Source organism: Odontesthes bonariensis, chromosome 9 (genome assembly GCF_027942865.1).
Source record: "Odontesthes bonariensis isolate fOdoBon6 chromosome 9, fOdoBon6.hap1, whole genome shotgun sequence".
NCBI lineage: Eukaryota > Metazoa > Chordata > Actinopteri > Atheriniformes > Atherinopsidae > Odontesthes > Odontesthes bonariensis.
Genome location: NC_134514.1, coordinates 150996 through 164982, shown reverse-complemented (window position 1 = coordinate 164982; position 13987 = coordinate 150996). Strand labels below are relative to the sequence as shown.

Here is a 13987-nt window from a genome sequence, read left to right as displayed (position 1 = left end):
TTTGGACAGTGGGAGGAAGCCGGAGTACCCGGAGAGAACCCACGCATACACGGGGAGAACATGCAAACTCCACACAGAAAGGCCCCAGCTGGGTGTTGAACCTGGAACCTTCTTGCTGTGAGGCGACGGTGCTAACCACCACACCACCGTCATTTCCAATTTATCAAATTGGATTTGAGAGGGGCCTGATAACTGAAGGCTCTGCCTCCCAAACTGGCAGCTGGTTCCACAGAGAGGGGCCTGATAACTGAAGGCTCTGCCTCCCAAACTGGCAGCTGGTTCCACAGAGAGGGGCCTGATAACTGAAGGCTCTGCCTCCCAAACTGGCAGCTGGTTCCACAGAGAGGGGCCTGATAACTGAAGGCTCTGCCTCCCAAACTGGCAGCTGGTTCCACAGAGAGGGGCCTGATAACTGAAGGCTCTGCCTCCCAAACTGGCAGCTGGTTCCACAGAGAGGGGCCTGATAACTGAAGGCTCTGCCTCCCAAACTGGCAGCTGGTTCCACAGAGAGGGGCCTGATAACTGAAGGCTCTGCCTCTGTCTAATAATGTTACCCAATGGAAGCATGTATAAAGTAAAAAGAATCGGTCCAAGCACAGAACCCTGGGGAACTCCATGACTTACTCTGGTGTGTGAGGAAGATTCTTCATTTACAAGAACAAACTGAAATCTATCAGATAAATATGATTTAAACCAGCCTAATGCAGTTCCTTTAATCCCAATAACATGTTCAAGTCAAAGACAGATTGATCAAATCCAATATGGATGTATTGATTAATGGGAAAACCTTGTTGAACAGTCTGGTTGGGTCTAAAACACAAGTTGTTAGTTCAGCTGGGCAGAAACAGAAGGATGCTCAGAGTGATACATGGAGGTTATTTTCAGTCCTTCTTATTTTAGCTACTCTGAGTCACTGTGGAACAGCAAAGACTCATGGGAAACGTGTCTAATCCTCTCTGGGGTATGAAGAGGTATGTGGGGCAGATCTGGTCTTCCTGGAGTGATTCTGATTCTGGGTGTCGCGGTACCACCGAGGTTCTGAGGGACCAGGACCGTGGACTGGACTCTGGACTGGAGAGTCCCTCCTGACTCCAAACCACCATTTGACATCAGACTCCTGCTGATGTCAAACGGTGGTTTGGCATCAGCAGGAGTCACTGGGTCATGTGACGTAACCTAATGAACCACAGACCTCAGCAGGGTGACCAACCTTCCCCCAAACAGTTAGTCAGCAGAGCTGAGGACACCTTCGGGTTTCCTGGACCCGTTTCTCAGCTGGTGTTCTGGTCAAAGGCGTCAGGAGGCATTTAAACATGAACCACAGGCAGAGGAGGAGGAGTGGCAGCTATCCTCAGATCAGGGTTACTAATCAGTCCCAGACCCAGGGTACCCTAGGGTCTAGAGTTAGGGTACCCTAACCATGGTAATGGATAGGGTTGGGGGGTAAGGGTAGGTACCCTAACCCAGGTAATGGATAGGGTTAGGGGGTAAGGATAGGTACCCTAACCCAGGTAATGGATAGGGTTAGGGGGTAAGGGTAGGTACCCTAACCCAGGTAATGGATAGGGTTAGGGGGTAAGGATAGGTACCCTAACACAGGTAATGGATAGGATTGGGGATAAGGGTAGGTACCCTAACCCAGGTAATGGGTAGGGTTATGGTGTAAGGGTAGGTACCCTAACCCAGGTAATGGATAGGGTTAGGGGGTAAGGGTAGGTACCCTAACCCAGGTAATGGGTAGGGTTATGGTGTAAGGGTAGGTACCCTAACCCAGGTAATGGGTAAGGTTATGGTGTAAGGGTAACCTAACCCAGGTAATGGTTAGGGGGGAAGGGTAACCTAACCCAGGTAATGGTTAGGGGGGAAGGGTAACCTAACCCAGGTAATGGTTAGGGGGGAAGGGTAACCTAACCCAGGTAATGGGTAGAGTTAGGGGGTAAGGGTAGGTACCCTAACCCAGGTAATGGTTAGGGGGGAAGGGTAACCTAACCCAGGTAATGGTTAGGGGGTAAGGATAGGTACCCTAACCCAGGTAATGGGTAGGGTTGGGGGTAAGGGTAACCTAACCCAGGTAATGGTTAGGGGGGAAGGGTACCCTAACCCAGGTAATGGGTAGGGTTGGGGGTAAGGGTAACCTAACCCAGGTAATGGTTAGGGGGGAAGGGTACCCTAACCCAGGTAATGGGTAGGGTTGGGGGTAAGGGTACCCTAACCCTGGTAATGGTTAGGGTACCCTTACCCCCAACCCTACCCTACCCAATGAAACAGGTCTACAGGAGGCTAAGTGTCATGTGATCTCACTGGTGAAACAACAACAGGAGGAGAACGATGTTTAAACACTGAGCTGAAGGATCGATCTTTATTTAAAACAAATGTATCAAACAGTTACAGGGCAGCAGAGGCCCCTTCAGTGTCCTCTCAGAACCTCAGGAATGATCAGTGCAGACGTTTCACTCCTGGACCAAATGTGCTGCATCGTCCGAGTCTGCTCAGTTTAGGCTCCTCCCCTTGGAGACAGACAGCCAATCAGCTTCAAGGATTAAACGGGTCAGGCACAACGTGATCAGCCGCCCCCTGGTGGACATTCAGTCTCACTGCAGCATGTGGCCTGTCTCAGATTTCTGTGGAAACAGTTTGAAGTGAAGCTCAGCGGCTCAGGCTGGAGAACATCTGGATCAGAGTGGTCTGTTTGCTGCCTCGGGTGGAGGGGGTGGATGAGGTGGAGGAGGAGGTGGAAGAAGTAGAGGAGGTGGAGCCTTTCTTCTTGCTCGCGGACCTCCTGGGCCTGTTGGTGCAGCCCGCCTCCTCCCGGCCTCCACCCTTCTGTCCTCCACCCTCCTGGCCTTCACCCTTCTGACGGAGCAGATAGGCGTCGGAGGACCCTTTGCGTCTGTCCGTGGCTCTTTGGCGCTCCTCCTCATCGAGTTCTTTTTGCAGGATCATAGCCAGCCGCCGGTCCTCCTCCTCCTGCCGCCGCCTCACCTGTAGCTCCGCCTCCCGGTCACTGGTGGCGGGCCCCACAGAGGAGGAAATCAGGACCCGCTTGGCGGCGGTCTCCTCGGGGGTCTCCAGCTCCGAGCTCGGCCTCTTGTGGCTCCTGTGGCTCTCCTCCGGGTGGAGCTCCTCCGTCTGAGGGCCGTAATAATCCAGCCGAGGGAGGGGTGGCTCCACCTGAAGCTCCGCCTGAAGCTCCGCCCCCGACACCAGGATGTTCTCCTGAAAAAGGAAGTGCAACACGTGACATCATCGCTCTGCTTGTGACTTCTGACGAATCAGCAAAGTTCAAACTGACCTTGTTGGACAAGAAGGTGGTGGAGGAGGACTGAGCCGCACGAGGACACAGGAACCTGAGGACAAACAAACAGGTAAACAAACAAACAAGAACAAAAGTAAACAAACAAAAGGTAAACAAACAAACAACAACAAAAGTAAACAAACAAAAGGTAAACAAATAAACAGGTAAATAAATAAAAACTACAGTCATACAAATAAACAAGTAAACAAACAAAAAGGTATACAAACAAGAACAAAAGGTTAAAAAAGGGAAACAAACATGAACAGACAGGTAAACAAACAGACAGGTAAGCAAACAAGAACAAAAGTAAACAAACACAAGGCAAACATAAACAAACAAGAACAAACGGGTAAATAAATAAACACAAATGTAAACAAACATGAAAAGGTAAACAAACATACAAACAAACAAAAAGGTAAACAAGTAAGCAAACATGAACAGACAGTTAAACAAACAAACATTAACAAAAGTAAACAAACAAACAAAAGGCAAACAGATAAACATGAACAAAATGTAAACAAACAAATAAACACGTAAACAAACAAGAAACAAACAGGTAAACAAATAGTATAAACTGTGCTTTGATAGGTCGGGCCGTTCCACGCCCGTCTGATAGTGAAGCTCCACCCTTTCTGCAGCACCATCATGTACTGACTGAAGCTCCGCCCTTTAAGCTCCGCCCTCACCTCTCCATTTGTCCTGCAGCGGCCTCCTTCTTCTTCTTGGTGACATCAGCAGGACGAACGTTCTCCTGAGGGACGGGAGGAGAGTTCTGGCGAGGAAGAGGTGGAGTTCATTAATAAGGTGGAGTTCATGAATAAGGTGGAAGCTGATGGCGCTGTGACATCATCAGATACGACCAACTCACCAGCTGGTTGCTAAGCAGCCGGGCAAGCTGCTCATCTTCGTTGCCCCGCCTCCTCTCCTGCTGCAGAAGCTCCTCCTCCTCCTGCAGCAGCCTCTGGATCAGCTCCTTGCTGGCCCTCTGCTCCTCCTCTTCCAGCTGCCGCCGCTCCTCCTTCAGCTGACAGGGAACCACACACAGGCCATGTTTTATTTGTTTGGGATTTTTTCATCCATCCATCCATCAGTATTACACCCAGATGACCCCCCTCCCCACATGCAAACACTGATTGGACGAACCTTGGTCACCTCGTCCTCGTACTCCTGTCGCAGCTCACCTGGCTGACAGACTCTGGGAAAAACCACCGACACTGCAAACACACACAGATTATTAAAGCTGACCATCCTCCTCAGACAGAAAGGCAACACGTATGTTTCAGCAACACGTATGTTTCAGCAACACGTATGTGGCAGCAACACGTATGTTTCAGCAACACGTATGTGGCAGCAACATGTATGTTTCAGCAACACGTATGTTTCAGCAACACGTATGTGGCAGCAACACGTATGTTTCAGCAACACGTATGTGTCAGCAACACGCATGTTTCAGCAACACGTATGTGTCAGCAACACGTATGTTTCAGCAACACGTATGTGTCAGCAACACGTATGTGTCAGCAACACGTATGTGTCAGCAACACGTATGTGTCAGCAACACGTATGTTTCAGCAACACGTATGTGTCAGCAACACGTATGTGTCAGCAACACGTATGTTTCAGCAACACGTATGTGTCAGCAACACGTACGTTTCAGCAACACGTATGTGGCAGCAACGCGTATGTGGCAGCAACACGTATGTTTCAGCAACACGTATGTGTCAGCGACACGTATGTTTCAGCAACACGTATGTGTCAGCAACACGTATGTGTCAGCAACACGTATGTGTCAGCAACACGTATGTTTCAGCAACACGTATGTGGCAGCAACACGTATGTTTCAGCAACACGTATGTGTCAGCAACACGCATGTTTCAGCAACACGTATGTGTCAGCAACACGTATGTTTCAGCAACACGTATGTGTCAGCAACACGTATGTGTCAGCAACACGTATGTGTCAGCAACACGTATGTGTCAGCAACACGTATGTTTCAGCAACACGTATGTGTCAGCAACACGTATGTGTCAGCAACACGTATGTTTCAGCAACACGTATGTGTCAGCAACACGTACGTTTCAGCAACACGTATGTGGCAGCAACGCGTATGTGGCAGCAACACGTATGTTTCAGCAACACGTATGTGTCAGCGACACGTATGTTTCAGCAACACGTATGTGTCAGCAACACGTATGTGTCAGCAACACGTATGTTTCAGCAACACGTATGTGGCAGCAACGCGTATGTGGCAGCAACACGTATGTTTCAGCAACACGTATATTTCAGCAACACGTATGTGGCAGCAACACGTATGTTTCAGCAACACGTACGTGTCAGCAACACGTACGTTTCAGCAACACGTATGTGTCAGCAACACGTATGTTTCAGCAACACGTATGTGTCAGCGACACGTGTTTCAGCAACACGTAAGTTTCAGCGACACGTATGTTTCAGCAAAACGTATGTTTCAGCAACACGTATGTTTCAGCAACACGTATGTGGCAGCAACACGTATGTTTCAGCAACACGTATGTGTCAGCAACACGTATGTGTCAGCAACACGTATGTGTCAGCAACACGTACGTTTCAGCAACACGTATGTGTCAGCAACACGTATGTTTCAGCAACACGTATGTGTCAGCGACACGTGTTTCAGCAACACGTAAGTTTCAGCGACACGTATGTTTCAGCAAAACGTATGTTTCAGCAACACGTATGTTTCAGCAACACGTATGTTTCAGCAACACGTATGTGTCAGCAACACGTACGTTTCAGCAACACATATGTGTCAGCAACACGTATGTTTCAGCAACACGTATGTGTCAGCAACACGTACGTTTCAGCAACACGTAAGTTTCAGCAACACGTATGTGGCAGCAACGCTTATGTGTCAGCAACACGTACGTTTCAGCAACACATATGTGTCAGCAACACGTATGTTTCAGCAACACATATGTGTCAGCAACACGTATGTTTCAGCAACACGTATGTGTCAGCAACACGTACGTTTCAGCAACACGTAAGTTTCAGCAACACGTATGTGGCAGCAACGCTTATGTGTCAGCAACACGTATGTTTCAGCAACACGTATGTGGCAGCAACGCGTATGTGTCAGCAACACGTATGTTTCAGCAACACGTATGTGGCAGCAACGCTTATGTGTCAGCAACACGTATGTTTCAGCAACACGTATGTGGCAGCAACGCGTATGTGTCAGCAACACGTTGCAGCAACACGTATGTTTCAGCAACACGTATGTTTCAGCAACACGCATGTTTCAGCAACACGTATGTTTCAGCAACACGTATGTGTCAGCAACACGCATGTTTCAGCAACACGTATGTGGCAGCAACACGTATGTTTCAGCAACACGTATGTGGCAGCAACGCTTATGTGTCAGCAACAGGTTGCAGCAACATGTATGTGGCAGCAACGCGTATGTGTCAGCAACACGTTGCAGCAACACGTATGTTTCAGCAACACGTATGTTTCAGCAACACGTATGTTTCAGCAACACGTATGTGTCAGCAACACGCATGTTTCAGCAACACGTATGTGGCAGCAACACGTATGTTTCAGCAACACGTATGTGGCAGCAACGCTTATGTGTCAGCAACAGGTTGCAGCAACATGTATGTGGCAGCAACGCGTATGTGTCAGCAACACGTTGCAGCAACACGTATGTTTCAGCAACACGTATGTTTCAGCAACACGCATGTTTCAGCAACACGTATGTTTCAGCAACACGTATGTGTCAGCAACACGCATGTTTCAGCAACACGTATGTGGCAGCAACACGCATGTTTCAGCAACACGTATGTGGCAGCAACGCGTATGTGGCAGCAACGCTTATGTGTCAGCAACACGTTGCAGCAACATGTATGTGGCAGCAACGCGTATGTGTCAGCAACACGTTGCAGCAACACGTATGTGTCAGCAACACGTATGTTGCAGCTTCAGACATCAACGTGTTGCTGAATAAAACCGGTTTGGTCCGAGTGAGACGGCAGAGATAAAAACGTCCCAGATCAGACGGATACGAACAGCTGTGTAAAAGGGGCTTCTGGGGTCCCAGTCCTACAGTAGCAGAGCATTATGGGATGTCTCTGGGGTCCCAGTCCTACAGTAGCAGAGCATTACGGGATGTCTCTGGGGTCCCAGTCCTACAGTAGCAGAGCATTATGGGATGTCTCTGGTTGTAACAGGTGGGCGTACCTGGGAGTTCCTCGTCCTCGCCCTCCTCCTCTCTGCGCTGACACTGCAGGGGGAAGCAGGTCTGGATCCTGGTCCACAGCTGCTGGTCCACCAGAGAGTTGTCCTTACTGTGCAGACGCGCCCAGGTGGAGACCCTCTTCCTGCACAGGGGGCAGCAGAGCGTGGCTTTGTGCACCGACTCCAGGAAGCAGCCCTGAAACACACCGAGCAGAGCAGCGAGTTTAAAGTGGCAGCTCAGGATCCTTCTGCTTACAGTTTGCTCCTTTAGTTTGTGTGTTACCTTACAGAAAGTGTGTTACCTTACAGAAAGTGTGTGTTACCTTACAGAAAGTGTGTGTTACCTTACAGAAAGTGTGTGTTACCTACAGAAAGTGTGTTACCTACAGAAAGTGTGTGTTACCTACAGAAAGTGTGCGTTACCTTGCAGAAAGTGTGTGTTACCTACAGAAAGTGTGTGTTACCTACAGAAAGTGTGCGTTACCTTGCAGAAAGTGTGCATTACCTTGCAGAAAGTGTGCGTTACCTTGCAGAAAGTGTGCGTTACCTTGCAGAAAGTGTGCGTTACCTTGCAGAAAGTGTGCGTTACCTCGCAGAAAGTGTGCGTTACCTTGCAGAAAGTGTGCGTTACCTTGCAGAAAGTGTGCGTTACCTCACAGAAAGTGGGCGTTACCTCGCAGAAAGTGTGCGTTACCTACAGAAAGTGTGTGTTACCTCACAGAAAGTGTGTGTTACCTCGCAGAAAGTGTGCGTTACCTTACAGAAAGTGTGTGTTACCTTACAGAAAGTGTGTGTTACCTACAGAAAGTGTGTTACCTTGCGTTACCTTACAGAAAGTGTGTGTTACCTCACAGAAAGTGTGTGTTACCTACAGAAAGTGTGCGTTACCTTGCAGAAAGTGTGCATTACCTTGCAGAAAGTGTGCGTTACCTTGCAGAAAGTGTGCGTTACCTTGCAGAAAGTGTGCGTTACCTTGCAGAAAGTGTGCGTTACCTCGCAGAAAGTGTGCGTTACCTTGCAGAAAGTGTGCGTTACCTTGCAGAAAGTGTGCGTTACCTCACAGAAAGTGGGCGTTACCTCGCAGAAAGTGTGCGTTACCTACAGAAAGTGTGTGTTACCTCACAGAAAGTGTGTGTTACCTCGCAGAAAGTGTGCGTTACCTTACAGAAAGTGTGTGTTACCTACAGAAAGTGTGCGTTACCTCACAGAAAGTGTGTGTTACCTACAGAAAGTGTGCGTTACCTCGCAGAAAGTGTGCGTTACCTTACAGAAAGTGTGTGTTACCTTGCAGAAAGTGTGTGTTACCTCACAGAAAGTGTGTTACCTACAGAAAGTGTGTGTTACCTTGCGTTACCTTACAGAAAGTGTGTGTTACCTCACAGAAAGTGTGTGTTACCTACAGAAAGTGTGCGTTACCTCGCAGAAAGTGTGCGTTACCTTACAGAAAGTGTGTGTTACCTTGCAGAAAGTGTGTGTTACCTCACAGAAAGTGTGTGTTACCTACAGAAAGTGTGCGTTACCTTACAGAAAGTGTGCGTTACCTTACAGAAAGTGTGCGTTACCTTACAGAAAGTGTGCGTTACCTTACAGAAAGTGTGCGTTACCTCGCAGAAAGTGTGCGTTACCTTGCAGAAAGTGTGCGTTACCTTGCAGAAAGTGTGTGTTACCTCACAGAAAGTGTGCGTTACCTCACAGAAAGTGTGCGTTACCTCGCAGAAAGTGTGTGTTACCTCACAGAAAGTGTGCGTTACCTCGCAGAAAGTGTGCGTTACCTTACAGAAAGTGTGTGTTACCTCACAGAAAGTGTGCGTTACCTTGCAGAAAGTGTGTTACCTTACAGAAAGTGTGCGTTACCTTACAGAAAGTGTGTGTTACCTACAGAAAGTGTGCGTTACCTTACAGAAAGTGTGTGTTACCTCACAGAAAGTGTGTGTTACCTACAGAAAGTGTGCGTTACCTTGCAGAAAGTGTGCATTACCTTGCAGAAAGTGTGCGTTACCTCGCAGAAAGTGTGCGTTACCTTGCAGAAAGTGTGCGTTACCTTGCAGAAAGTGTGCGTTACCTCACAGAAAGTGGGCGTTACCTCGCAGAAAGTGTGCGTTACCTACAGAAAGTGTGTGTTACCTCACAGAAAGTGTGTGTTACCTCGCAGAAAGTGTGCGTTACCTTACAGAAAGTGTGTGTTACCTACAGAAAGTGTGCGTTACCTCACAGAAAGTGTGTGTTACCTACAGAAAGTGTGCGTTACCTCGCAGAAAGTGTGCGTTACCTTACAGAAAGTGTGTGTTACCTTGCAGAAAGTGTGTGTTACCTCACAGAAAGTGTGTTACCTACAGAAAGTGTGTGTTACCTTGCGTTACCTTACAGAAAGTGTGTGTTACCTCACAGAAAGTGTGTGTTACCTACAGAAAGTGTGCGTTACCTCGCAGAAAGTGTGCGTTACCTTACAGAAAGTGTGTGTTACCTTGCAGAAAGTGTGTGTTACCTCACAGAAAGTGTGTGTTACCTACAGAAAGTGTGCGTTACCTTACAGAAAGTGTGCGTTACCTTACAGAAAGTGTGCGTTACCTTACAGAAAGTGTGCGTTACCTTACAGAAAGTGTGCGTTACCTCGCAGAAAGTGTGCGTTACCTTGCAGAAAGTGTGCGTTACCTTGCAGAAAGTGTGCGTTACCTCACAGAAAGTGTGTGTTACCTCACAGAAAGTGTGCGTTACCTCACAGAAAGTGTGCGTTACCTCGCAGAAAGTGTGCGTTACCTTACAGAAAGTGTGTGTTACCTCACAGAAAGTGTGCGTTACCTTGCAGAAAGTGTGTTACCTTACAGAAAGTGTGCGTTACCTTACAGAAAGTGTGCGTTACCTCACAGAAAGTGTGTGTTACCTTACAGAAAGTGTGTGTTACCTTACAGAAAGTGTGTGTTACCTCACAGAAAGTGTGTGTTACCTTACAGAAAGTGTGCGTTACCTTACAGAAAGTGTGCGTTACCTCACAGAAAGTGTGCGTTACCTCACAGAAAGTGTGTGTTACCTCACAGAAAGTGTGTGTTACCTCACAGAAAGTGTGAGTTACCTTGCAGAAGGTGTGTGAGCAGGGCAGTGTGACGGGCTCCATGAAGATTTCTAGACAGACAGTACAGAGGACGTCCTCCCGGGTCAGTGCTTCGTCCCCCCGGGTCAGTGCTTCGTCCCCCCGGGTCAGTGCTCCGTGCCCCCGGGTCAGTGCTCTCTCCGACACCGGGCCCATCCCTCCCCTTGATGAGGATTACAACCTGAAACAGGAGCCACAGATACCGGCTGAGAAAACCCGTTTGGATGGCAGTAAGCGGGTTTCTGTCAGAGTGATAGCTGGTAGCTCAGATAGATGGTAGCTCAGGTAGCTGGTAGCTCAGATAGATGGTAGCTCAGGTAGCTGGTAGCTCAGATAGATGGTAGCTCAGATAGATGGTAGCTCAGGTAGCTGGTAGCTCAGATAGATGGTAGCTCAGATAGATGGTAGCTCAGGTAGCTGGTAGCTCAGATAGATGGTAGCTCAGGTAGCTGGTAGCTCAGATAGATGGTAGCTCAGGTAGCTGGTAGCTCAGGTAGCTGGTAGCTCAGATAGATGGTAGCTCAGATAGATGGTAGCTCAGGTAGCTGGTAGCTCAGGTAGCTGGTAGCTCAGCTAGCTGGTAGCTCCACACCTCCACTGGCTCCCCGCAGGGCTGCGTCCTGTCGCCCCTGCTTTACATCCTCTACACCGATGACTGCAGGTCCACCCAACCAAATTGTCACCTGGTTAAATTCGCCGACGACACAGTCCTGCTGTCTCTGCTCTCTACCTCAAGTCTTCACCACAGCTCTGTTCTTCAGGACTTCATCTCCTGGTGTGAGGGAGCCTGTCTCCAGCTGAACTCAGCAAAAACTAAAGAGGTGATTATGACGTTTTCAAGCAAGCAGAGACAACTGGCAGAGACTATAGCCGCTTTCGGACTGTAGGAACCATTAGCAGTTCTAATAAGCTTTTAATCCGCGGGGCCGTTTTCTCCCGTGTTCGGACATACAGGAACTCGGGGCTTTCTCCCTCAGTTCCTATAACTATTTCAGCTCCTTCTCTGAGGTCGGGTCTTTTCATGGTTCAAAAGAACGCATCTGACGGAGGTGTGTGGTGGTCGGTAGCTACGCCCCATGTCATGCTATCACGGCTGAAATGTTTCCTCATACCACACAGACACAACCGGCGGGTGTTTAATAAGTTAAACTGACACTGGTCTCATTTGTCTGCAGCGCTCTGCTCTCCTTTCTTCCTTCATGAAATGAAAAAGTATCTCCTGACTCTCTCTGTGAGCTCTTCCAGCCTCGATATTAGACGCCTGATGTGATCGTCCATGATTAATATCACCATCATGCAGACCATGAACACGGTGGCCTCCCCACTCTCCATTTTAGCTTCTTTTGTGGTGTTTTTTCTTCTCTCCTTACTTTTACCGGGTTTTGTTTTGTTGTTGAATGTGGCGCTAAACGGCTAACGGCTAACACGTCGCTGACGCAGACGGCTGCGCGCGGCGCATCAGTCCCTATCAGGTCCCGACTCATGTGCGAATGCAGACTGAAACAGTTCCGCTGGGGAAGGACAGTTATCAGAACGAAATTCGAGTAAGACAGTTCTGATAACTGCGTTCTTATAACTACTCTGTCCGAAAGCGGTTTATCACTACCACCATCCGGAGTGAGCCTGTGGAGGTGGGGGGGGAATACAGGTACTTGGGTACAGTTTGACAGCCTTCTGAGGTTTTCTGCTAATACGGAGATCCTGAAAAAGTGTCACCAAAGACAATATCTGCTGAGGAAGCTGAGATCATTCGGAGTGAACAAAGCAATCCTCCAGACTTTCTATCGCTCCTTCATTGAGAGCGTCCTATCTTTTTCATTCATGTCCTGGTTCTATTCCATCAGCCTGCAAGATCGGACGCGACTACTCAGCATCACCAGAGTTTGCTCAAAAATCATTGGACACCCTGTTCCTCTGTGACCAACAAACACTCCGCACTGCTCACAGGATCTTACAGGACCCTTCACACGTTCTTCACTCCGTGTTCGAGGGGCTCCCATCAGGCCGCAGGTTGCGCTGCCCACGCTGTAGAGCTGAAAGGAGGAGGGCCACCTTTGTCCCCAAAGCAATCCAGCTCATGAAGTCTGACCCCTCCCTGTCCCAAAATCACTGCCCCCCCCATTGACTGAATGCACATAGCACTTTCATTTCACAGCACAGAGCACTTTGACTGTGTCAGAGGGTACTAACTGTAGCACTTTCGTTTTTTATGTTGTTAATGTTGTTTGTCTTTAATGATGCTGCTCCTCATGCCTTTTAAATTGCCCCCCCCCCCGGGGACAAATAAAGTGTTTGAAATTAAATTAAATGAGCTACCAGCTATCTGAGCTCAGCTGAAGGCCGTGAGGCTAAAACTTTAACCCACACACGATGCTTACCTGCCCGTCAGGAGCTTCAGTTGGTGCTAACTTTAGCCTCCAGCTAACACCAGGCGGCTGTGTTTACATGAATTAGCTTCTAACAGAGAATTAGCTATTAACAGTTAATTAGCTGCTGAGGGATATTTAGCTACTAACAGTTAACTAGCTGCTAACAACTATGGAGAATAACCCCCCCACCGGTCCGCTCTATTTGTACTGTTGAAGCCCAGAAACTGACCTGTTCCACCGGACACCGCCCGCCCGGGTTTCCTGTTAGCACCAAACAACCGCCTGAACTGACGGTTAGTCCCAGAGCGCATGCGCCATGAAGCCGTAACTTCTGCCGCTGAGCCAGGACAAAGCTGCTCCTTTCGCCGTGTTCCGGTGAGCAAAGCTCACAGTTACCGACTGTAAAAGTTAAAGTAACTGACTGTAAAAGTTAAAGTAACTGTCCTGGGTCCTGGGTCTGACTCAGTTTAATATCAAACACACGGAGACTACACACTGAGTTCCCATTCAGCGGCTGCTGCGTCCGCGCTTTGCTTCATTATTGAACTACAACTCCCAGCTCAGGGGAAGCCTACGGGAACCCGCGGGGGACATCTGTCTTACTCACATGCCCAAAATAACGCCAGTAACTAACCCTTCAACCACCTCAGTGCACAGATTATTGATGATATCAGGAAACAAACCGTTGAGTTTAAATAATTCCTGATCAATAGTTAGTGGGAGGTTCATGTAATGATGACACTTTAAAAAGGACATCAGATAAATGAATAAACCTGCTGGGTTAGTTTGGGTCAGTTAGGGTTAGTTAGAGTCAGTTAGGGTCAGTTTGGGTCAGTTAGGGTTAGAGTCAGTTAGGGTCAGTAAGGGTCAGTTAGGGTTAGAGTCAGTTAGGGTCAGTAAGGGTCAGTTAGGGTCAGTTAGGGTTAGAGTCAGTTAGGGTCAGTAAGGGTCAGTTTGGGTCAGTAAGGGTCAGTTAGGGTCAGTTAGGGTTAGAGTCAGTTAGGGTCAGTAAGGGTCAGTTTG

General features: G+C 48.5%; 1 protein-coding gene across 2 annotated transcripts; it reads right to left on the bottom strand.

Moving 5' to 3' along the window:
- Positions 1 to 2331: 2331 nt before the first annotated feature.
- On the bottom strand, positions 2332 to 13480 carry rnf168 (ring finger protein 168). Of its 2 annotated transcripts, none has more exons than XM_075472667.1 (8): positions 13194 to 13480; positions 10578 to 10776; positions 7511 to 7703; positions 4439 to 4509; positions 4164 to 4319; positions 3982 to 4067; positions 3293 to 3347; positions 2332 to 3216 (listed from the first exon to the last, which is right to left on the bottom strand). In XM_075472667.1, exons 2-8 carry the CDS (start codon positions 10749 to 10751, stop codon positions 2647 to 2649), a joined length of 1305 nt encoding a protein of 434 aa, XP_075328782.1. In that variant the 5' UTR covers positions 10752 to 10776; positions 13194 to 13480; the 3' UTR covers positions 2332 to 2646. The 2 variants fall into 2 exon arrangements, with proteins under 2 accessions (XP_075328782.1, XP_075328783.1); XM_075472668.1 differs by lacking the exon at positions 13194 to 13480 and adding an exon at positions 12974 to 13187.
- Between the last annotated feature and the right edge of the window lie 507 nt (positions 13481 to 13987).

Bases quoted from the DNA above. Each gene is read 5' to 3' on its own strand.
- rnf168 (XM_075472667.1), bottom strand. From the start codon at position 10,751: ATGGGCCCGGTGTCGGAGAGAGCACTGACCCGGGGGCACGGAGCACTG. The intron at 4,068-4,163 runs GTGAGTTGGTCG...CTTCCTCGCCAG, and splicing joins GGCTGCTTAGCAACCAGCTG to AACTCTCCTCCCGTCCCTCA. The intron at 3,217-3,292 runs GTCAGTTTGAAC...TTCCTTTTTCAG, and splicing joins CCACCTTCTTGTCCAACAAG to GAGAACATCCTGGTGTCGGG.